Below are 23,528 nucleotides of genomic sequence, written 5' to 3' on the forward strand. Positions count from 1 at the left end.
ATCTCCCAGTCCTTATCTCGACCCATGAGCTTTTTGTTACATTTTTCTTTCCCGCTGAGGAGGAGGAGCGGTATGAGTGGCTTGGTGAGCACCTGATATCCAGCCAACATCAATCCACCACGGGGGTAAAGGTAGGGAAGAGGTGTGTGCTGGCCCAGAACCCCTGCATCATCACTCCAAGCACCCCAGAATGCCCTCAGCACCCTCTCCAATTCAGTACGTGTCTCACTCCTCCAGTGCCAACTCCAGGGAGGGGAAAAGCTACAGCTGCTGTTGGCTCCCTCCCATCTCAACCAGCACCCATTTGCACACAGAGCCTCGAAGTTTCAGCTTGCCAAGAAACACGTCTGTGTGGCACCCTGGGGGAAACAGAGCTGGCCCTGCCCCCACTACCACATCACAGGCCCGTGCTCCAGGGGGCTGGGAGATGGGCTGGATGAAGCTTACAGCACCAACACACCTTCTGTCAAGTCCTAGCTTCCAGACGCTCAGTGCAATAGTAATGGTCCTCCCCCCAATTTGGAATTTGCAATTGTTCTGTCCTTGCTGCATATGCAGATGTCACTTGCAATGATGCAGTGGTGTGTATATGACTATGAGTAATGGATGCATGGATACACCATCACTGTTCTCATACTTCCAGCTATTGTGTCACTTCAGGATGCCACATTGCACAGAAAAGACAGGTTTTGTCTGCAGCTTCTCAACTTCACCCAGTCACCTGGAGAAGAGAGGTAATTCTTATATTCGTTCTTACTTCTGGGGTAGACAAGAAAGACACCAATCTAGCTTGGGCAGATAGCTGCCCCTTACCTACCCTGGTGGAGAAAAGAGCAGTGTCTGTGAGAAAGGGAGTGTTTTGTTGCCCAAAAGAAATGAGAATATTCAGCTGGTTGTGGAGAAGAAAGAATAAATAGGGGAGAGCACACCCAAGCCCTTGCTCTCTATTGTAACCCTGTATTTTGCGGAGTCAATCATAGAACCATTAGGTTGGAAAAGACCTCTTAGATCATTGAGTTCAACCATTAACCTAAACTCACCTAACCCTGCCAAGTTAAACCCACCTCTAAACCACACCCCTAAGTGATGCATTTGCACATCTTTTAAATATCTCCATATTCAGGTGGATGTCAACCAGCACCCCCATGGTCCTTTTCAGCTGAGGACCTCTCCAGCCACACTTTCCCAAGCCTGTAGCTTGGGCTTGTTGCAACCCAAGTGCAGGACCTGGCATTTGCTCTTGGCAATGCTCATACAACCAACTTCAGCCCATGGATCTGCACCTTTGCCATGTGCCAGATGTCAAGGGCTGGCAGATCACAGCCCACTGGCACACCAGAGTCTGACCCTTGGCTTCACAGTGCAATAGAAAATGCTGCACTGCTAATGCAGAGGAGGCTTTGCTACCGTAGGCAGTCAGGGCCCACCACCAACACTGCCTGAGATTGGAGAGCACGGCACAAAGAGGCTGCATGCACCAAAAATTTCCCAACCTATCTCACAAATACCAAGTTCACACTCCATCTTCCTAACATCTGCAAAGTCACACAAGCCAAGCTGTTCTGTGCAGCACTGGCTACACAGCAAAGCAGGACTTAGGAGTAAATATTTCTTTCCTGAAATAGCCAAATAGCCCAAAGCTAAGCTGGGGTGATGTGGAAGGCAGGAAATGCTCACCTTGTCGATATGGAGGATATGCTCTAGTAGGACAGCACAACTGCTCTTAGCGAAAATGAGCAAGCAGGTTAGGGGTGAGCAGTGCCAGAGAGCAACCTGGGGATGCAGAAATAAACAAATGGCAGCATTTGTCTGTGTGACAACAGAGATGCCAACTGGAGAGGAAGGAGGCAGGAGCTGCGTTCAAATAGCTGGTATTGCCAGAGGCTGAGGCAGACTTGCGGTAAAAATAGCACTTCCCAGTAATGTACATCAGCACTGCAGTATCCAATGACAACAAACCTCCTAAAAAGTAAGTGCCTTCCTCACAGCTGAGCTCAATAGAAGGAGTTGTTAATGTAGTAACAGCCAGTGCCAAGTCTGTGTAAATTGCAAATGACCACAAAGAGGAAAAGCTGGTATTTTTTCAACTGTTTTTAAAATCTGAAAGAGCACTTATTTATTCTGCTGCTGGAATTAATTCTCAGAAAGACACCAGCCCTTCTGATCAGACACTAGACTAGGGGTGGGTTGCTAAATGCTGGTTTTTAATATGGTAATATGAAAATGCCCTATGGTGCTGCTGTTCTCTACCACTGATAGCAGATTTCATAAACAAGCTGTACCCATCTTCATTTGCTAAATAAATAAATGACATGCTGGAAAACAGCATTCACTTTTCTCATGGAACAACTTGCTTCATTCACGTTCCCTGTATGTTGTATATTAATCATGAAGTGACAGCAACTAGAGGTAAAAACCAGCTATCAGTAACACGGTATCTGCAGTCAGGCAACAAACCTTAATTTTTACAGAGTTATTTCTGGAATTATTTAGATGTAGAAAAAGCTTGTAAAGTGCACTCAAAAGAGAGAAAAACAACCCAGAACATTTTCCGGTGCTTCTTTTTGTGGAACTATACTAGAGGCTGAGTAATTTTAAAAACAATTACGTCAGCCAGATATTCAGGCTCAATCTGCCTTATCCAGGACTAATGCTATTCTAATCAAAGCTTTTCAGCATGTTCATTCCTTCTGCACAAAACCTGACTGGAACAGTCTCCAGTCTCTTGATTTTCCCTCGGAGTCTTTGCAGACTCTGCTCAACATTAGTCACTTGTGGGTCATTACACCTTTCTTCTTCCTTCATCTGAAAGAACAAAAACTACCAAAAAGAAGGATCTTGTAAAAAAACATGAGATGTGAAGCCCCCTCTTCCACTTCTCTGGTGAACCAGTCTGTCTTAAGACTGTTGCACCCCTCCATTCAAACAGCTTACAAACAGCAGCAGGGCTGCAGAGCAGCAGTTTGCAGAACACAAGCTGGGACTGAGCACAAAACGTAAGAAAAAAGACACAGCAGTCCTCACTCCCCATTTGCACTGCAGATTTTCTCACACTGATGTTATGACTCTGCATGTTTGCAGCTTAACACACAAACCCAAAAATACCCTGCGCGCTGGAAGGCACAAAGAGAATCAGACATTAGACGGTAACTTCCATTGAAAAATCCTGTAGTGGTTTGAGCAGACGTTTCAGCACAAATAGCAACAGGAGGTACGTGTTGCCCTGATGTAATTACATCCTGCTACAGTCAAAATCTTGGGGCTAACTGTGCTCGGACACTCGATGAACTCAAAACTTCTAAGTTATTTTCAATAATAGAAGAAAATAATATAATTTATTGACCTTTACCTACTTAAAGAGGAGAATTAGTCTGGACTCTTTGTTCAAGAATCAGTGGAAGTTATCCACAACTTCCACACATCATGGCCCCACATCATGGCCAACTTCCCCACATCTTGGCTATGACACAGGTTTTGCCAAATCTGAAAATGTGGTTAGACTTGCCACAGTTTCAGACATTTCTTCATATATTAGCACTTGACTTTCATACATGTTAAAACACAGTGACAATTCTTTGAATGACGGGATATAAAAGAAGAATAAAATAATATAAAAGCTGACAATACAGTATTTCGTTCAGGAATAAAGTCCACATGGAAACAGCCTGTCAGTGAGTATTTTCAACACTGCATTTGATCTTGGGAAGTGAGGAAGAAGGTACAGAAGGTATCTCTCCTGCAGCCTTTTAAGCTGCTACCTCCCACAAGCCATGTGCACAGGAATGTCTGGAAGAGAAAGCAGATTCAGTTGTAACATCCTGACTTTGGAAAACTTGCAGCTCCCATTTGCAGCTCCAAAATAGTCTACTTAGAAAAGACAGCAAGCATCCGTAACACTGCGCTTCAATCAGAAGCTGGCCTGCCTACAGCAGTGAAACACAAACCAGAAAACATGAAACATGAATGCCATGTTATTTTTAACACTGCACAAAACAAACAAAAATTAATAAACAGAGCATTTGTTTCTAACAAAATGCCATATGGCTTAACAAAAAAAGGAGTTCTCCTCATGCTAAGCAAATTGCTTAGCCTGCCAAAAACTATTAAAAGGGAAAGAAGAAAAAGAAAACACAGGGATCATATATCGAAAGTGTCTGAAGTTTGAAAATATGGAAGCTAAATGTGCATACCCTAAGACAGGTCCTTCTGTGTGAACAAGCAAAGATCTTGTTTTAAATATTGCACAGCCAGCTGGGAATCCAAGCATGAAACTGTTCACCAGTCCTACGTGCCCTGCTTGGTGTTGGTGCCTTACCTCACTTCTCAACAATTCCTCTGAGGCTGGAGCAGCGCTGACCATCTCCAGAGCAAGACATTTGTCCAGCCCCACAATACTAGCAGGAGTTAAGAGGAGCATGCAGCAAGAGAGATCCAGCATTTATTTTGGACCTCTGTAACTAAGCTGAAGCAGTTGAATTAAAGCCATATCCACAAGCAATTGATACCACAGTCAGCTGCAATCCAAGAGCAAACTATCTGAAAGTTCCTGTGATTATCAGGGACTGTACTCATCACTGAGGAAAGATGAAATGCAGGATTTCACTCTGAAACACCATCAGGCAAACAAACCCAAGAAGGTGCAGTTGAACAACAAAGTTTCATGGAAAAACAGGGTAAATGGGTATTTGTCAATTTTTTTTCATGATTATCTGTTTTCTAAACTCCCAAAAATGGCAGAGTGTCAGGCATATGAAAGGACAGTCAAGGAGAAACTACAAGACATGCCACACAGGGCCGGTGGATAGTCCAGGATCAGTAATATGGCCTCCAGGTATGCCAAGCAGCTGTACCTGAAGTTTTGTCTGTAGGGGTCCAGAAACTGGTAACCCTTAACAGCTACAAAGTACTTCTAGTACTCTACAACTTGTGCTGAAAAAAGAAGGGCAGCAGGTCTTAAACAGCCCAAAACACCCCAAGTTCTGTGAAGCAGGTGTGAAAATAAATCTCTTCTGTAGATCAGAGGAGAGATTTGAGCCACAATTCACACCAGTGCCCTTCCTGCAGGAGACACAGATGGATGCCAGCCAGACTGCGAAGCTCAGGTCTGCTCAGACATGTGGTATGAACACACATCAGACAGGCTCTGCTTCTGCTGCTGGTGAATTGGGAAGCTTGAGACCTGCTGCCATGGCAGGGAGCTGATTTGCTCTGGTGCCAGGGCAGAAAATCACGTCCTGCACTTCTCACAATAATGACAGTCAGCTGCCAAAACACATGGTACTGGCAACTTAATGAGAATGGTGCAGAGTACACCTAAATCACACCATCCTTCAACATCTCACTCATGAAGTTGTTCTTGAGGATCTATCCCTGCTTCCCTGTCTCTCACCTCCCACTCATGGCATTGCAGTTGGTGGAGCTGCATGCACAGCTGCTGGATCATGCTGCTCTAGATGCTCTCATGCTGCCCATCTTCTCGCCAGCCGCTTGGCACAGCCCACCCTGGGGCCTCACATCATGCACTGAAAGGTGGGTGACAAAAGGACTTGCTACCATGCAAGGCCACAAGGAAACAAATCCCAGGAAGCAACATTCCTGCCTGGGCTCGCATCCCTACAGGGTGAATTGGCCTGCCACATCCCAGTTGCTGCAGCCTGCCCCCCCGCCCACTGCCAGGAGGGACGTCACTGCTATGTCCTGCAAGGCCAATGCCAAGAGGTGGCAACATTAATGTTCCTGTGCAACACCATTCAGTGTATTTGCTGCTCTGGTTCTAAATAATTTGGGACAAACTCAGTTTGAAAGGAAATAAAAAGACATGCTTTGCTTCAGCCCAGCTGTGTATCCCAAGGCTCAAAGCAATGCTTTTAAATTTCCCTTTCTTCCTGCCCTAGAGAACCAAGAGATCATCAGATTCTTCATCCAGCTCAATCTGAGGTAATTTGAGCATATTTTCTCTTCAACTTCATGTAGTAACGAGTACATAGGCTGAGCACACTTCTAGTATCCCACTTCAATAACTGCAATTACCTCTTGGTCAGCACACACAAGGTAACAGTCCCAGCTCTAGTGCTTTCCTTGTTCTAGGTGACTGGAGTTCAGCTGTCTTCAAAGCCAGCATCCACAAGGACAAAATCTAATCATGTTGCAGTCACTGCTTTTCATGAATAATAATCACATCCTTCAGTTAATAAAAATGCTTCTCACATTCTAGGAAAACACTTGGGGAAATGAAAATCCTAAACACACTAGTGGGTAAAATAAGAGTGATCACTCAGGGACGAAGTCCAGATTACTGTCCAGAAAGAAGTTACAGATATTTGCAAGAACAAAGCTTGCATTCTTCTCCAAAACACCTTAGCATGGTAAGGAAATAACGGTGGACCTGGCAGTTATTAGGTCAATGGCTGGACTCAGCAATCTTAGAGGCTTCTTCCAACCTTACTGATTCTATGAAATAACCCATCGCAAGCTCTATATGAAAGTATGTCACCACCTGATTCTTTATCTGAAATGCCAGGTTTCTTCCTTTCCTTCCACATGCTCATGTGCACACAGAGGTGCAGAAGTGAAGTCACTGGTGACAGTGACACACCATACACCTGCGTGCTGCTTCTCAAAGCAAAGCCCAGTGGGAAGGCTGTGCTTTGTCAGCAGGTGCCACCACAAACCAACCCTTTCTGAGCCACTTCCCAAATGCAGCATTGCCACAGACCCACAACGGTTGCAGAGCTTTGAAGGCCTGCTGTAGGCAGAAATGAATGCTCTAGGGAAGAAATAAAAGCATCACGATCACATCCCACACACAGTAGCATGCAACGAAATTTCAGCCCAAGTAGGGTCTTTGCAGTTCAAAAAGAATAGACATCCGCTAGCCTATCTTCATTCCCAAACTCTTACCATCTGTTGCCTTGTACACTATTAATCCTGTTTTAGGAAATTCTCTTATACAAGACTTAGTATCTGAAGGGACAAGGCTTCCCCAACTACCCTGAAAGCTTGCCTGACAATGCCAGGACATTTGGATTGGCATGTAATTCCCTTATGTGATGTAGACATATATCATTCCTAGCCATCCTCCCCAGAATAAATTAAAACCCTACCTTTCAGCCTTGTTGAAACAGGTTTTTCTGACATCCAAGATTTTTTCTTTCTACATTCCACTCAAGAATACTATGAGCACTTACTCCCCTGTCTCAGTTTTTGGGCCGATTGTTCAGTATGTTAGTCTCTGCACTTCCCACTCTTCTTCTGTTTGCTTGTCCCTCTGTGTCTGAGGAGCAGGGGACCAAATGCACCATTACACGTCAAAGCTGAAACAGAAAATCTCTGCAGTTGACCCACTTGGATCTGCCCAACTCCCATTCTCTACCCAATTCTTCTAGGTTGCCTTTCTGGACCACCCTGCAAAGTCACTTCCAGGCCTGAGGTTCTTTGATCTCTTTTATCTGCTGTTCTGGCTCATCTATTAACTACTTAAATTACTCACCACTCTGCTGACTTTACAGATCTTCATCACAGTCAGTGATGAAGATATTTGCATTTGATGATATTTGCATCCTTGCATCTCAACCTACATTTCTTCCAACTCAAATCTGTTTACTTCCATTCTGTATTTCTAATACCACTCAGTCCTACTTAACTGAGGGAGACAGCCCTGCAACCACATAAGCAGGTAACTTATCCCACTTATGCTGTGGTGAACTCTGACAAAACAATACAGGTGCTGGAATTTCAAGGATTGAGGCACTTTTGTTCCCAAATTTGTTAGGTAACAGAGGAAGAAAACGTTTTAAGAAAACTTTCATCTCTCAGGTGTCTTCATGACAGGCTCAATTCTCACCTTTTGTGCCTTGACCTGGCCTTAACTATGCAAAATACCTTGCATGACACTTCCTTGCCAGTGGAAGATGGAGCACCTGAACTTAATGGAATGCTTTTGTAACAGAAGTACAATAAATTTTCTCTTGTAATTCAAATTTCAGCGCAGAGAGAAAAGCACCAACTGAGAGAGCACTCATTAAACATGCCAGCAGAGCTTTATTCCTATTACTGTCCAGAAGCCTTGAACTATTAGTAAAAAATGAATGCTTTTGGTTTGAAGTAATTTTCTTTGAATTTACTGTTTGAACTGAGGGGATGAGGTGCCAGGGGAAGAGAAATGAGAAAGAGGTTCAATATGTGCAAGAGCTGTAGCAGTCCACACTGTGCTACAACCTTAGAGATGCTTAAGGGAAGTGGATACTGCTGCTCACACTGTCAGAAAGGCTGAGAGAAGGAAGGTCCCTCTCCTGGATTTTTCCACCTGCCTCTTGCTTCAGTTCCTGAAATTTTCAGATATGCTGAGTGCACAGGGCACAAAGAACTGTCTTTGGAGCCTCATACTGTGCTGCTGTAGGTTTTGAGAGAACAGCTCTGGGGAGACACAGCAGGAGAGCACAGAGGTGACTGCACTGCTGACCCCAGCACAGCAACCCACCGGCCACAGATCTGCAGAGAGTCAAGCAGAAACTGCAGGCCCTTGAACCTGGGACATCGATCACAGGTCTGTTCCGAGTGAAAAGAGGGTCTGGAGAAGAGGAGAGAATCCACTTAGCTCCTAGGATCAGAACAAAATAGTTTCAGTCTATCTGTTCACATGCCAACAGGACTCTGCCCTCAATCTGAGTACACTGAGACCAAGCCTGTTTATTTTCCTGATGCAGTAACACTTCCAAGGGAGAAGAAACTAGAAATCTTCTGAAGACTTGAGATGACTTTCTTCAATCTCTTAGCCTTAAAACAGGCATATTTGGGAAAGGAATCTGATGTTCCTGTTGCCTATTAGAACCACAAATGGAAAGGTTAAGAGAGAAGACAAGCTGTTTGTAGTAAGCCTTACAGTTGTACAAAAACCTGGTCCATCCAGTCATGAAAATTGTTCACTGACTACTATGCAAACCTGGCTGTGTATGCAAAATCCAGAAATGAAAAACCTTGGAGTATTTTATACAAAAGCCATCATAAAGGAAAATAGCAACCAGCAGATCAGTACCAGGAGCAGAAAATGAAAGGTCAGCAAAGCAAAGCAATCAAACAAGTAAAACTTCCCCAGAAAACTACAAATGCTGGCTGGAGCCATAGAAGCAACGACAACGATTTCTGTAGACCCACAAAGAAAACTAAGGATCTGAGTAGGAAGAACATTTAGGAAGACGAAAGAATAAAATCACAGAACTACAGTAAATTACATGTATAGTTTAAAATAGGCAATTTGTAAGCACAGTGACAGTTCTGATTAGTGCAATAGGAAAGGCAGTGAAAGTAAGGAATGGGCTATACAACCTTACGTACAAACCACTTTTAAGTAGAGCTAGTAATTTTACATTTACCCTATGTAGTTCTGGCTCATGCTTAAGACCTTGATTTCTCTGTTTGCCAGGGTCCCAGACTTAACTTTTAGGTCCTAACTAGTCCCTTGAGGACTACTTTCTCTTTCATAACGTAGTCCCTATGATTGTCTGCATAATGCTTTATGCAATGAAAACCTGCTTCTTAGCTGGGTCAGATGATTTGAATCCACAAAGCTATATTAGGGTTTGTTTGCTTGTTTTTAATTAAATGGCTCTCACCTGTCATACCTCTCGTCCATGTTCTCCGTTTTGTCTGTTTAATATATAAAGCAGCTGCTATTTTAAGAATGACAGAAGACACTGCTTAATCAGCACCTGGAGAGTACAATGCCAAAGACTGACGGAAACAATTCTCTCTCTTTTCAGCATCTTCCTCAGTGTTAGTTCTGGACTGGACACAATGTACTCCTAACTCAGGTCACCACTGTACTGGCGGCCAGTGTCTGCTTTGTGTATGTGGCATACTCAGAAAAGGAAATCTTTCACATAGGCATCCATTATCCCTACTCCTATTTCTTTGATTTTGCTCTCATCCATGCAATTTCTGACAGTGAGAAACAGGAGCTGAAGAGAAAAAAACATACCATTCAATATTTCCATTGCTTGCATCATTCTCTTTTAACTTCTTTTCTTTTTAGCACTTTTTAAGTTCTTTTCCAGTTAATTTCTCTTAGCCCTTTACTGAGCCTCCCCAAAGAAGCACCGATATGTAACACAGTTGCCATAACAGATGTGAATAGCCTCTCTTTTTAATGGAACCAAATTTATTCTTAAGAAGCTAATACACAGTTGGTGCCTGAGCAACAACTCTTGCTACCTCCCTCTAGCATAGTGTTTTGTTTTCTTTTAAATAGCATAAAGGAAGTAACTCAAAAGTTGCTCCAAAGGTACCTCACTGAAGCTGTTTTACTTACTCACAAATAAAAAATTCCCTCAGGCTAAAAAATCCCAGGAAACCACAGCAGTGGCATTTTTAGAGCACTTACCCATTCTCCTTAAATCTAAAATCTCACTAAATGAGGTGGCCAGACGTTGGTTAGCCAGTCCTGAATAAAGCCTTCTACATCTGTTCATCACAGCACCTGGTTAATCCAATACAGGCAGAGAAAATACAGCAGCATTCATTAATCTTTGCAGCGTTTGAATAAACCCAGGATTTGTCTCTGGGACAAACACTGTTCTCAGAAGTCAAAATTTTCTCCTAGAAACTGATATAAAGAGCTGCACGTCTCATAAAAGAAGAACCTTAGAGCAGTAGTTAATAAAAGCACCCAACAACAAATTTTATCTCCCAAAGAAATACTGTCTTCTGCTATTTTTAATATTATCTGTAGAAGAGAAAAGTAAAGAATATATTAAATATACATACATATTAGAGTCATTTAATATAATTTATTTCTTTCATACCTCTTTACACCACACTCATTTCATTGGATACATTTCAGATAAATACTTGCTCATAACTAGCTCACAGCTGCAGCACACCTTATAAAACATTTCTGAATGAAAAAACTTCTTAGAATTTGCAGCTCTTGACTCCAGCAGCTTCTGAGACAATAAATGCCAATTGTTTCTCCTTCCCTGATTTGTGCTTCTTAAAACCGAATAATCACTGTGACTGACCCAGCACTGCCACGGGAGAGACTAAATTAATATTTTCTTTCATAGCACAATAACCTGATTGAATTAAACCCTGAGATTATCCTCATTCGGCCTTTTCAGGCTAGATTTCTCAAGACAGTCTCCTGTCAACATATAAGCAGAATCACTGATTGTGTTGGCTGTCTCCAGGCAGTGAAATTCTGAGCCCCTGACCCAATGTCAGACAAACACGACAGTCGGAAGTCTTGCAGAAAGGAGGTTCCTTCCAAGCAGACTGAAAGCTGTCCATGAGCAAGAAGACAGACCTGGGACTCCGCTTGCAGAGGGACAACACAGACTTTCCCTGGTTGTGTCCTTTTGACCTTGCAGCTGCCCTACCCTACCCTGAGCCAGGTACAGCAAGGGCCATCCACTGAGGGCGCAGCCAGGGAAGAGACAACAGTGTATCAGGACCTCAACTACTGCTGCAAAAAGACCTTGCTTTATTGAACCCACATGTTTCCAAGCTAACAACTGATGGGCACATTTTGGTATCTGATGGATTGCGGCTTCTGAGATTTCAAGATGTGCAGCCCAGCTCTGTCCTACTGCCAGACCTCTTTCTTGGATCAGGGAAGATTGTGCCACACAGCAGCTCTAACTGAGAAGAAACTGCTTCTCCATGGGGTTGGAGCAGCAGCTAGCAGTCAAAATGGTTACTGCCAGGTGATTTTGAAAAGCTTTTGCAAAAAACTTTCAATGAAGGGCAGTTATTTTTTTCTGGAGCAGGGCAGCAGACAGGAATGCAATACTGTCCTGGAGCAAATCAACCCTCATGCAGTCCCAAGATTAACATGGTCCTTGGGTAGGACCACACACCTACAACTTGGTCACAGACCTTACAGAGGAACACTCTCCATCCTCCTCCTTTGCTGGAGGGAGGTCAGATGGGATTATGAGGAGTGCATAATAACAGCATTGCCTCCGTCAGAGGCTCTCCCCACACGTGCACAAAAGTACACACTGCCCCCGTACAGGAACTCCACAAAAGCTGTTGTCCACACAAGGATGTGATTCTCCCAACACCCTGACCTCTTGTGTGCAGATTCAGAGCCAACCTTCCTGCCCTTTCCACTGCCTCCTGTTAAACATCACCTTTTCTCACTAATGCAGTTTATTAGAAAGTGACTGGGAGGCAACTATCCTAGAAGGAGTGGAGATGCAAAGATAAATGACAGATTAAGTTCCTGTCTCTATGATTTTTGTCACAAAACAAAAGCAGCTAATAATACAAGGAGCATCAGATCCCAACTGTAGCAGTCAGCAGCTCTGCCTCCTAAAAGGTGATAGAGGGGAGGTGTTCTGGATGTCAAATCTTGAAATATTTTACCGCATAAAGAAAATTTACAAGTGATGACCAATCCTTTAATGTTATAGTGCTTTTTTTTCTCAAATACTCTAACGCTCTTTAACTTTGAGGCAGCTTTTGTCCTTTTTCTAATATAATCACTTATAATTCTAATCCACCCCAATAATTAAAGTAATTAAATTACTCTTTTACTAGGCAACCTGACAGAACTAGTTTAGTTCTTGAAAAGAATGGAGACAAAGTGATTATTTCTTTGATAGGTATTAACACAATTCATTACAAAGCACTTCTGTCAAGTTTAGTACCACAATTTATATAACTACTACTGTACTATTTAGCTTTGCAACCATCCAAGAGTACTTAAACACTTAAACAGAGCTCCAAGTTTCCATGAAGTACTCATTTCCATAAAGTAATCAGGTGAATTGTCAAAGAGAATATGATGAAAATTTCTGTTCCTTTGACTAGTTTAGTTGTTTACTTAATCACAGGAAAATTTCCACCCATCAATCATCAGCCCACCAGGACATACTACACTATCTTCACTCCACATGAGCTGTTACTCAGCATGCCTCTCCTTACTGTTTTCATTTCTTTCCAACGTCTCCTTTGGTCTCCACCCTCTCAGAACAGAGGAGGAAGCTACAGGACCTAGTAGTAATACTCCCACAAAAAGAAGGAAAAAGGGAGAGGAAGGGAAAAATGAAAACTTACAAATAAGATATGAGGAGCTCTATCCAGCAGAACAGAAATATCAAAGAACCAGCAGACTCATTCTCAAGAGCACTATAAAGCACATAACTGTGATTCCTTCACTCTGGCCATGCTCTATTACAATAAACATAACTGACTAAGCTGCAGATGCCCTCTGGACATTTACCTTAGACACACAGGACATTTTCAGTAGGCCACTTTTCAGGCAGTAGCAGATGGAAATACAGAAGTGAGAAGATAGGACCCTTTCCACAACAGACTCCCAAAGGATATCCTGCCTGCCACTGCCACCTCTCCCATTTACCTCTCTCATGGCCCCTGGTCTCCAAGTTTGTTTATCAGGAAGTGACTGCTACCTCAAGTATGAGCTGTCCTCAACTTCTCACTTGAACAGGTGTTACTGGGGGGAAAGGGTTCTGGCCTTTTTTCAGAAACAAGAGTATCAGAGGAGTCTGCCAGGATACCCTGACCAGATGGGGCGCCATACTGTAACCTTATTCTCCCTTTCTTTTTCAACAGTTAACCTTTATGAAAGGACTTGTTTGCTAAATAGACTTAATGTATCAGCTGCTCTGTCCCAGTTCAGAGACAGATACATGTTACTGCTTTTCTCAGCCAAGCCATGAGGACCTGTGAACAACCACTTCTCCGGCAGTAGTAAAGGCTGGGATCTTTATTAGGGACACAGACTGCACTCCTGCACTGGCTGACAGAATTACTGTGGTTTAAGAAGTTACCGCCTCCAACCAGCATGTAATGATTGACCAAAAGGACACTATACAGAACAGCTTAATACTCATTGCTCTCCCTATTAAGCTTAAAGTCACAGAGACACTTGAAACTCATCTCTCTTACTTTGCCACTGAGGCTTGCTAGGAGCATGGCTGGCAGCCAGCCATTTTGGCCCAGATCCCCAGTGCAATTGCTTCCGACAGTGTAACCATCCACACCTGTGGTTATTTCTGCCCTGAGCTATACAGAACTGCACAGAGCGGTGGGCATCAGCTATCCTGGGTATCAGCTATCCTGGGCATCAGCCAGTCCACAGCTTGTAAATACCCATGCAAGTAGGCTGGCTGCACTGTTACATGCTCCCTTCACTGTTTCCATGACTGGGGTCTCCTCTCTAATGTGCTTTTAGAGAAGCGGGCACAGGAAGGCAAGTTCAGAGGAAATATTTCCAACAGCTCCTTCAACAGAAGGCAATATACTGGCAGAAGTCACTCACTCTCACAGAAGGAACAGCCCACTAATGCTTAGAGAACATCCAATCAGTTTAGGATTGCATGGTACTACAAAGTGTGTGTGGTACCTGCAACATACACAAAACTGCAATTTAGCCTGAAAAGATGAAAGAGCACCAACATGTGCATGAACAGCCTCCCACTGCAGTACAGCAGCACAAAGTTGTGCATTACCTCATCAGTCCCCAGACCCATCAATGTCCAATGCCACACAAAGAACTACTTCAAGAGTAGAACCAGAGAGGGGAATGCATTCTGGAATGTGGACACAAGTGATAGAGAGTGTGGCTATCCTTGACCTGGTTCTGTTCCACGGCAAGGAAATATGAGCTTTTTATGCTAGTTTCTCTTGACTAAATGCAGCACTCTTTTGCCAAGCAGTCTTAGATGGGAATTCTGCAATACTATGCTTAGCAGTTTAGAAAGACCGAAGAGGGTTTTTTAAATCCTTTTGCTAATACCATATACAGGAAATAGGAAAACTGTACATGCATGAAAAATACCCCAGTATTTTGGAAGCAAATCCTGACTCATTCTGTACCGAAGGGGCTCTCAATCAGAAAATGTCTGAAGCATCAAAGCAAATTTCTGAACATTTCAACATTTCAAGTTAGAAAAGATCTCAAAGTAGCTAGTATAAGCATGCACAAGCCAAACAAGTAAAGGGAACAATGTGAACAGAGGACAGAATTGCATTGGTTTGGGGGTGGCATGGTTATTTGTTTTGACCAAAGTAAAAATTATCCCAGCAAATTTAAAAGCAATGCCAAGAAGTCATAACAAAGCAATGAAAGAGAAGACAGAGTCGCAAATGATCACAGTACTCTGTGAACTGAATTTGCTGCTGTATTGTTTCTACAGACCAATGCACTCATACAACACAGTAAAGGTTTCCTCTCTCAAAACCCTTCATAAATTGCCTTTGTAATCTTAGTGGTACCATTGGAGTTATCCAATAAACATTGTGAAAAGATAATCTGATTTAGTGACTCAAGAGTGGGCACAAGATTAAAGTGTTCTGTCCCACATTTTTTTACAGAGGGTTTCCTAGTCACGACTGTAAAAGTCACATCTGAGCTTTCTTAAATGTCAGTTTCAAGCTTTGACACAAAAATAAACAGTGATGTCATTTGCTACGAATGTAATAATGGATTATGAAGAAGTGATGAGAAGACGTGAGAAAAAACTAATTATATGAGTTACACTGATAGTTATAGGCTGCAGGCTCAAAATACTTTTATTCTCTTTATTACTTTTGATATGCAAGATCTCTTTAGACCATTTCTAATTACCAGTGTAGCACAGCTTGAGTTGTACAGCAACATGTTGCTAATGGCAACAGCAGTGGCTTCACATGTTTATTTCACTAAAACATGTTTCACCTTGGACCTGTCCAGCTGGACTTGGATAGTGGGTCAGACTTCAGAGGCGTCATAGAACTCCCACTGCCTTCAGCAGTGCTGCACCAGCTCCTACTGACAGAGTCTACTCTGACCACTGCTGTATTTTCAAGTAACAATTGTAGAGATGACACTGTCCTTCCTGGCAAAGCATTCCCACACTGCACAGACAACCCACACGGAGGCACATGCACGTGTTTGATGTAGGACAAGCACCGTACCTCATTCCTTCTGTCGATCTGTTCTGGTAGTTGCGGTACAGCTGGGGAACACCCAGCATGGCCTCAGTGAACACCGCAAGGAAGCCCAGTGTTTCCACAAAGAGGGAGGAGTCCAGCCACAGGTAAGTGATGTAACCAGTCACACCAGTGAAGGTGAGGACGCACTGCACGTAGTCTGTAAACTTGCTCCAATGCCAAAAATAGTTCAAGTCAAAATCTGCAACAGAACAGGAATGCAAGAATCAAATATGTTTTCCCAACCAACCCAAAGTTAATCGGGGTGGAAGTGAGAATTGGGAAGCATGAAGTGGCCACAGTCTTTGGTGGTAGGGAATAGCAGAAAATGAGGGATAGGATTGAAAAAAAATTAAAACAAAACAACCAAACACTCTCACAACCAGCACCACACTCCGCAAAAAATCCCCACAAAAACAACAAGAAAAATAAAGAATAACAGTCCTGATTTCAAAAACATTTTTTGGGCTGTGTTCAAAAAGGAAACAATAAAACAAAGGCTTGCAAGCCAACCAAGTATTTACAAAGATAACTTTTTAAAAGAAAGCATTTCAAAAATACCTTCCTGTATCAAACATGAAGGACTCTGGATACTGCTCTAGTGGAGCTGGAATAAGAAATGTTTCACAAAAGCCTTCCCAATACTAATAACAGGCCACAAGCACAGCAGTGCAAGCATTTTTTCTCTTAGGTCATTATCTCTGTCTTCCAAGTGCCTCAATCCAAGCTGCTTAGAAGGTCACCTGAAGTCCACAGCTCTGTTCCCTAGTGCAGTGCAGCTGCCTGTGGTGAAGGGCCCAGTGCAGCTGCTACAAGACAGGTACAAGACTGTGGCAAGATTTTCCCTGGAAAAAAGCCTCCCACAGACATCACCGCTTTCACTCCAAGGACAAAACACACTTTGCTCTTGCCTTTGCCAGCACCAAGGAGTGCGGGATGAGCACCCATTTCTGCATCTGTCACAACAAAATGCTGAGCCACAAAACACAATACCCCTCTTGAGGGAAGGAGAGAAGAAGGAACGAAGCAACCAGGGCATTTGCTTGGCACATTCACAGCATATCACTGGAAGATATGTAGCTGTCTTATTGATGAATAATCAAATACACAACCCCATAGCCATTGATTGTATAGCAAAATAAAAACTTCATTTTTAACAAAAATGCTACAATAACTGTTCATTAGTGACACTGAACCATGCGGCAAATCAAATCCCTCCTGATGGGAGAGAATTTTCTAAAAGTCCTTGCAAGGAGTTTCAAAGATAAACCAAGACTTTTCCTTGAGTTTCAATGCTGCCGGATTGTTGTTTATTAAGTCTTATCAGAGGAACAGAGCCACTAGCGTGACCCAGGTACAGCACAGAGAACAGAAAAGCAGGAGTGGAGTCTCTCTATCAAGATTTACACGGCCTTTTAAAGATATTTTAACCAATAGTTACTAAAAACGTACATTATTTTCACTTTCCTACCAATTATTCAGTAACACGGGCAGGAACTGCGGAATTCTCTATCCAATCATTCCAAACTACTTTTACTGCAGAACATGGAGTAGTAGAAGAAGGAGAAGGTTTAGAGAACACCAACAATCCTCCATTTTGGTATTTTTTACTGTTACCTATTTACTACAAAGAGAAGCCCAAAACCTCTGAATTTTTCACCCTGTGACAATCTTACATAGTAGTCTATCACCTAATTCACACCACTGTATTTTCTAGTTCCTGTCTGATCGTTGGTAATTTTTTCCAAGGTTGGAGGCTAAAACAGTGTTGTTCAGGGGGGGTAAGAACCCTTAAAAACAGGCAGAGAAATATTCTCGGCACTCTGGGTTCCTACACATTAGCAGGTGCTGTTCCTGCCTTCCTTTCTTAGAAGCACTTTAAGTTAAAAATACCTACTTCAGACCAACTGGACTCCCTTAACTACCAAGGTGATGAACTACTGTCCTAACAGGGTTAATTCAACCAGCCCAAAGCCGTGCTACAAGACAGGTACATCACTAGAAGATTTCATCACTAGCACATCACTAGCACATCACTAGAAGATTTCTGTTGCTGCCACTTCAGAAGCAGTATAGAAAGCTAAAGAAATAGTCCCACTGCTGACTCAAGCAAGGAAGACATCAACCTCCACTAACACTAGCAGCAAATTCAGTGAGATGGGAAAACAGCACTTAGCTGCCTAAGGATACATATGCATGCCAAGTAATAGTCTCATTTTCTGCATCTCTTTATACCTTCGTATCAGTATCAGTCTGGCCCTCAGACACCCCTTAATAACTATTCTCTTTATAGTACTTGGCAAACCCACACCTCAGGACACCTCCTGACTGTGACGACTGACTTCCTCGACCTGGACGTAGTGCACCTAAGGATCCTTAAAATAAATACCAAGGTAAAATCCCCTCTTCCCTTTTAACCATGTTTGACTCTTCATTTTAAGACCAGGAAAAGGCATCAACTGCACCCAGCTGAATCATTTTATTTTGCCACCCAAAGAGGAAGGCACAACTGGCCAGGAGCCATACTCAACCTGCAGCATTGTCAGCCATCACCTGGAATTGAATTGGCAAAACCACTGTCAATGTAAATGCTGACTTTCAGTATTTTATGGCAGTGGCTCCTCAGCCTCAAAATTCAGGGACACAAGACTAAATAAAAGCTAGACCCAGTGCTGGCACAGCCCAAAGCACATGAGCCTCATGCATTTCTGGAGCTTTGTGAAGCCTTTCTTTTTTGGAGGTGAAGGGCCCATGGCCCTTCACTCATTAAACCTTCCTACCAGCTGTCAGATATGCCCTGCATACACTGTGTTTTTCCTCCTGCGTTCTCCACATGCTCAAGGATTCTTTTTAAAATACCCTTCCCTGGACACCAAGTCCTAATTTCCCCAGTTCATTTTCATAATAGAAATCAAAGAACTAAAACTACATCGAAGGAGCAGAAGTTTAGGACGTTCATGAAACCAAAAATGTCAACATTTCTACAGCTACTGTGAGGCAAGCTACAAAATCCATGGATCCATGCAAACACTTGAGCATGGATGAGAAAAACACTGTGTGAAACAGGACTTCAGCCGAAGCAGGAGAACTAATTACTAGCACAGAGAGTCTCTTTTGCTCAAAACTATGATGATGCTAGACAATCTCCATTTCACTGTACAAGTTTATAAGTTTTAGTTTCTGCTACAAATTTTGCTTGGTAATGTATTCAAGAAAGAAGGGAAGAAGGAGAGAGAAAACAAAAGAGGTAAGAGCAATCATATTTGGTAGTAGTTTTGCAGAAACACATCTGAGTTGTTGTAAAAAACAACCCAATATATAATTATTAATTGCTTTACTTAACAGATGTATTCTCCAGATGCAGAAGTCTATTTCAGGACACTACACATCACCACACTGCATTACCAAAAAAAAAAAAGGCAGAGAATTACATACCTGACTTTCCATAAGGGTTGTAGCTTCTCTAGCCCTTATTTGAACTGCTAAAATGTTTTGCCACATGACTGCTTCTTCTTAACCAAGGCTAAAGTTTATTTTCTTTGACAAATGGTTTAAAAAATTCAGAGGGGGAAAAAAATCACATACCCATTACTTCAAGGTCTGGAAATACACTGTGACTCATTTTTCCGAGTGGCTCCCTTCTCAAGGGGGTCCAAACACATTAGTTCTGTAATGGGAGTGGTATTTTTTTTTAAAAATGTTGATTCTGCTGAGTACAGTGACAGGTATGTGCAAAAACCCCATCTTTTAAATGCTTAAAACCCCAAAATTCATGTGTATGCAAACCAGTCCTACCCCAAGAAGATAGTAAGAGACACCAATCAGTGCCCCAGACCATGTCATCTGAGAACTGAACAAAGTTATAAATATCATTGCAAACATTATTCATGTTTGAAGAAAAGTATGAAAATAAGTATGATATTGGGATTTTTGCCCCACCATCATCTCTTTTCTTTAAAAGGACAAAACAAGAAACCCCACTGTACCACCATTTACTTCTAGCAAACGTCTTAAAAACTGTCTAAGTTAAATGTGGGTGCATATCTTTCTACTCCCTGAAACAGGAAGGCACTGCCTGCACAGCTCACTCCATTCTGCCCAGAGAGAAATTCCTGACATGGGTTTGTAACCACATTCAGCTGATTCAGTTCAAGCAGTAACTCCCAGTCACTAACATCCTGTGTGGATCAGAATTGGTATTACTGCGATGAAAGGTACTGTACTTTATTACCCATGGCTGAGCTCTTTAAACCACTCAGTGAGTTGCATTTTAAGCATGTTAATCCATTGATAGATGAGAGATTTATGTTGGAAAAGCCTATTCATGCTGGGGGAAGGAGCAGCTCTGTAGGTTTTTTTGTGCACTAACTGGAGAAAACTCTATACAGCTTGAGGGTGAAGAAGGATGAAATTAAAAGGCCTCCTGTGGGAAGCACTTTGCATGTCAGATATGAAAAATGTAAAGCAGGCAGAGACTGCATTGTAAATAACAATGATTATTATCAGTTGGGCCAAAATGAAAGTAGTAAATCCAAGATTCTGGTGTGGGATAGATGCCAAGTAACACAAAGAAGAGTCCACAGTATCAGCTTTCACTTGAGGATGGCACAGAGGTCCAAACAGTTACATTATTTTTAGTCAAGAAGCATTTTATACCAAGTCAGCTACCATGCTAGTTCCTTTTGGGAAAGTGAAGCGAAGACTTTAACATCCTAAAAATTATTTACTGTAGCTCTCAATTTCACTTACTAGTTGTATCTTATTTTGTGCCTTGACCTTTCTAATTCTGTACCTACATCCCTTGCACTACATTCACTTACACTTGTCTTTAGACATTTGACCCAGCTCCTCCTTTTTGGTTGGTTCCTTCCTAGTTTTGAGGTCAAGGAAAAGCTTGCAATTTCCACTGCCTGTCTTTGCAAGGTGGGAGAGTTTGCATTTGAGCCCTCTGTATAGCTTTGATAAGGAAATAAACTCTTTTCTTCTTATGAAGGCTACTGGTTTTACTCTCTCTCCCACTCCTTATGAATGCCATTACATCATAGTCACTCAGCAAAACTGCCTCCTGTAATTAAACTCTTGACTTGCTGTATGAAAAACACTGCTCACTAACTCCTTCTAAGAGCATGCTGGACAGTCTCTACCTCTGAGTCCCCTTCTAAACAGATGACTGGGTAGTTAATCCTCCTACCCCTTGGTACACAGCTAATTCTTATATTTTGTGAGACTGTGGTGCTGTTCAAAGGACATCCAATTTCCATCATCTGACTATGGACCACAATGCCTGCCCACCTGACCTGTTCCTGCCACACGATCAAAGGACTCCCGCCCAAGCAGTCAGATGTCCAATGCCTTCCTTAACAACACTGCAATCCAAAACCTGAGAGCTTAGATGCTGTGAAAGAGCCTGAAAACAGTAATATATCCAACCTGGAACAGTTACAAAATGCAGTCATGGCTGGGAATTATTTCAGGTTACTATCCATGGTCTGTTTACTGTAAAATGTACACACTTTGAAGATGCAGGAGCTGCAACCTGCACTCTCTGTGCTCCCTGTGGGTCTTAGCCACTGGGCTACAGTACAACACTCTCTCCCTCATTTGCTCTTCTGCTCATCTCCAGAACTCATGGTCTCTTCTGTAAAAGGGGTTCAGCTCTGAGCTGCAGGCAAATATGATGCTGCTCCTCATCCCAGCCTGGCAACAACGGCAACTCTTTGGACAGTTGGAAGATGCAGACTTGTATCCCCAGGCTGACATGAGAAGCTTAACTCAGACCTCTCACACTTCCAAAGAGTGCTCTAAGCTAAGCACAGGTCCTGCACTAAGCAGTGGTATCTTAAAAATAAATTTTGCCACATTCTCTGAAGAGGACTTGTGAGGTACCTGCCACAGGAGGTTGGGCCCAGGCAGTGGATTCTGAAAAGGAGACGTTCACACTTACAGTTCCTCAGCTGCAGCAAATCCTCAGATATTTGCCTCAGGCATTATCTGTCTCCCTGGCAATCCTGATTTCAGCTGTCTCATCTAAAAACAGCAGCCGAATTGCAGAGAAGCACGCCAGCTAGCACTCCTCACCTTGCTCATTCTGAGCAGCTCCCAGTCAGAACCTGGGTTTCTCTGATGCTCTGTTCTGAAATTCCCGTGTACCCCACAGGGCACCCAGGAAGTAACTGGGGTGACAAGGGCAGCAAGGCTCTGCATGACTGTTACTGGGTGATCCAAAACTTTTTCTCTCACTCTCAATCATCTACATATCCAGCTAGGCACTTTCCTCTTTCCTTCCAGAAAGAAGGAAGGAAGCAGCATTACAGACAGACAGTGTGAACTGATACATTTAGATTTTCTTCCCCTTTTTTCAAGAAGTGATAGAAACCTGCAAATGCTGTCTGAAACCAGCATTTCTTTTACACTCACAGGGACTAAGAAGGGACTTTCACTCATGGTACAAAACAGAAGAAACGAAAGCTTAGCACCAAAAACTTCTGGCTCTGATCCAAACCGCTGTCTTTTTGAAAGGACATTGTCTATAAAGAGACAATGCTCTTCATCTCCATTCCTTCAGGCCCATGACCTAGGAATTCCACAAACTCTGAGTTACTTTTACATATCTGCTCAACCCTGTCACTGCAGTACTTCAGCATCTCTCAGACATTCCCTTCTATCTGGTCTTCACACTGACTTGTACCCAAACATTGTCACTTTTTCCTCTCTAGCCCATCTAAGATAGGAGCATAACATTCTGGAGGGTCTTGAACCTCTTCTGAAAATATCACCCCAGCCTATAGCAAACAAATTACTCTCCTCCAATGAAATCCATTTTTTATATCCCTTGGCTCATACAGTGCCTTCTCTTGGCCACATCTAATGTCAGTTCATTGAAGCCAGTCCTCTTAGTATTTGACTCTCCTTAAAAGCCCGGCATGAGTCCTTTAGTCAACAAACAGTAACCAGCAGATTTTCTTTGAAGATACACACAAAGAACTTTTGTTTTTAAAAGCTCAATGAAGCTTTCAGTACTTGATGGGAGACAGAACACCTGAGATTAGAAGTTCAAGTCTGATGAAACCTCCTCTACATCAACATTATCCCTATCTCCCCTCATTCATCTTCTCTAGTTTGAAGGCAAGTACTTGCCTTGGTTTTCTTTGCCTCATTTTACGTAGCGTCACAACCTTCTAAAATCTTCTGTGCTGGTCTCTCAAGTTCATGTTTTTTCCCCTCCCACCAGGATTATTACCCAGTCTTCTTCCTCCTTCTCAAAAACCTACATATAAGTAGGCCAACATTTTTTCAGCACTATCCTGCCTATCCAGGGCTTCTCACTCATATTCCACACTGTCCGTCAGCACACACCTACAAGCACCAGCAACTGCTCTATTCTTCCCCTTTGGGTTCTGCAGGGTCCACTCTACCTCCTCACCAAAGGGAATTACCAATTGCACGGTTAAGAAAGCAATTACGAGTTACAACTACTTCAGAAAAACCTGACACAAATGCACTAGTACATATGAAAAAGTCAAACAATCCACACTCTATTTCTTAACATCCTGCCTTTCCCATTAATGTGCTACTTCCCTGATTTTACAGCC

The 23,528-nt window shown here is 42.7% G+C and overlaps 1 protein-coding gene across 2 annotated transcripts in view; it reads right to left on the minus strand.

Moving 5' to 3' along the window:
• Positions 1–23,528, minus strand: part of SLC66A2 (solute carrier family 66 member 2) — a 66,015-nt gene that overhangs the window by 6,552 nt on the left and 35,935 nt on the right. For both annotated transcript variants that reach the window (XM_042044183.1, XM_042044182.1), the window contains one exon: positions 15,922–16,138. In XM_042044183.1, the coding sequence (XP_041900117.1) occupies positions 15,922–16,138 (217 nt within the window). The remainder of the gene's footprint in view (positions 1–15,921; positions 16,139–23,528) is intronic.

The sequence above is a fragment of the Corvus kubaryi genome, unplaced genomic scaffold (genome assembly GCF_017639235.1).
Source record: "Corvus kubaryi isolate FWS band 111438036 unplaced genomic scaffold, C.kubaryi_AGA036_p1.0 37398, whole genome shotgun sequence".
NCBI lineage: Eukaryota > Metazoa > Chordata > Aves > Passeriformes > Corvidae > Corvus > Corvus kubaryi.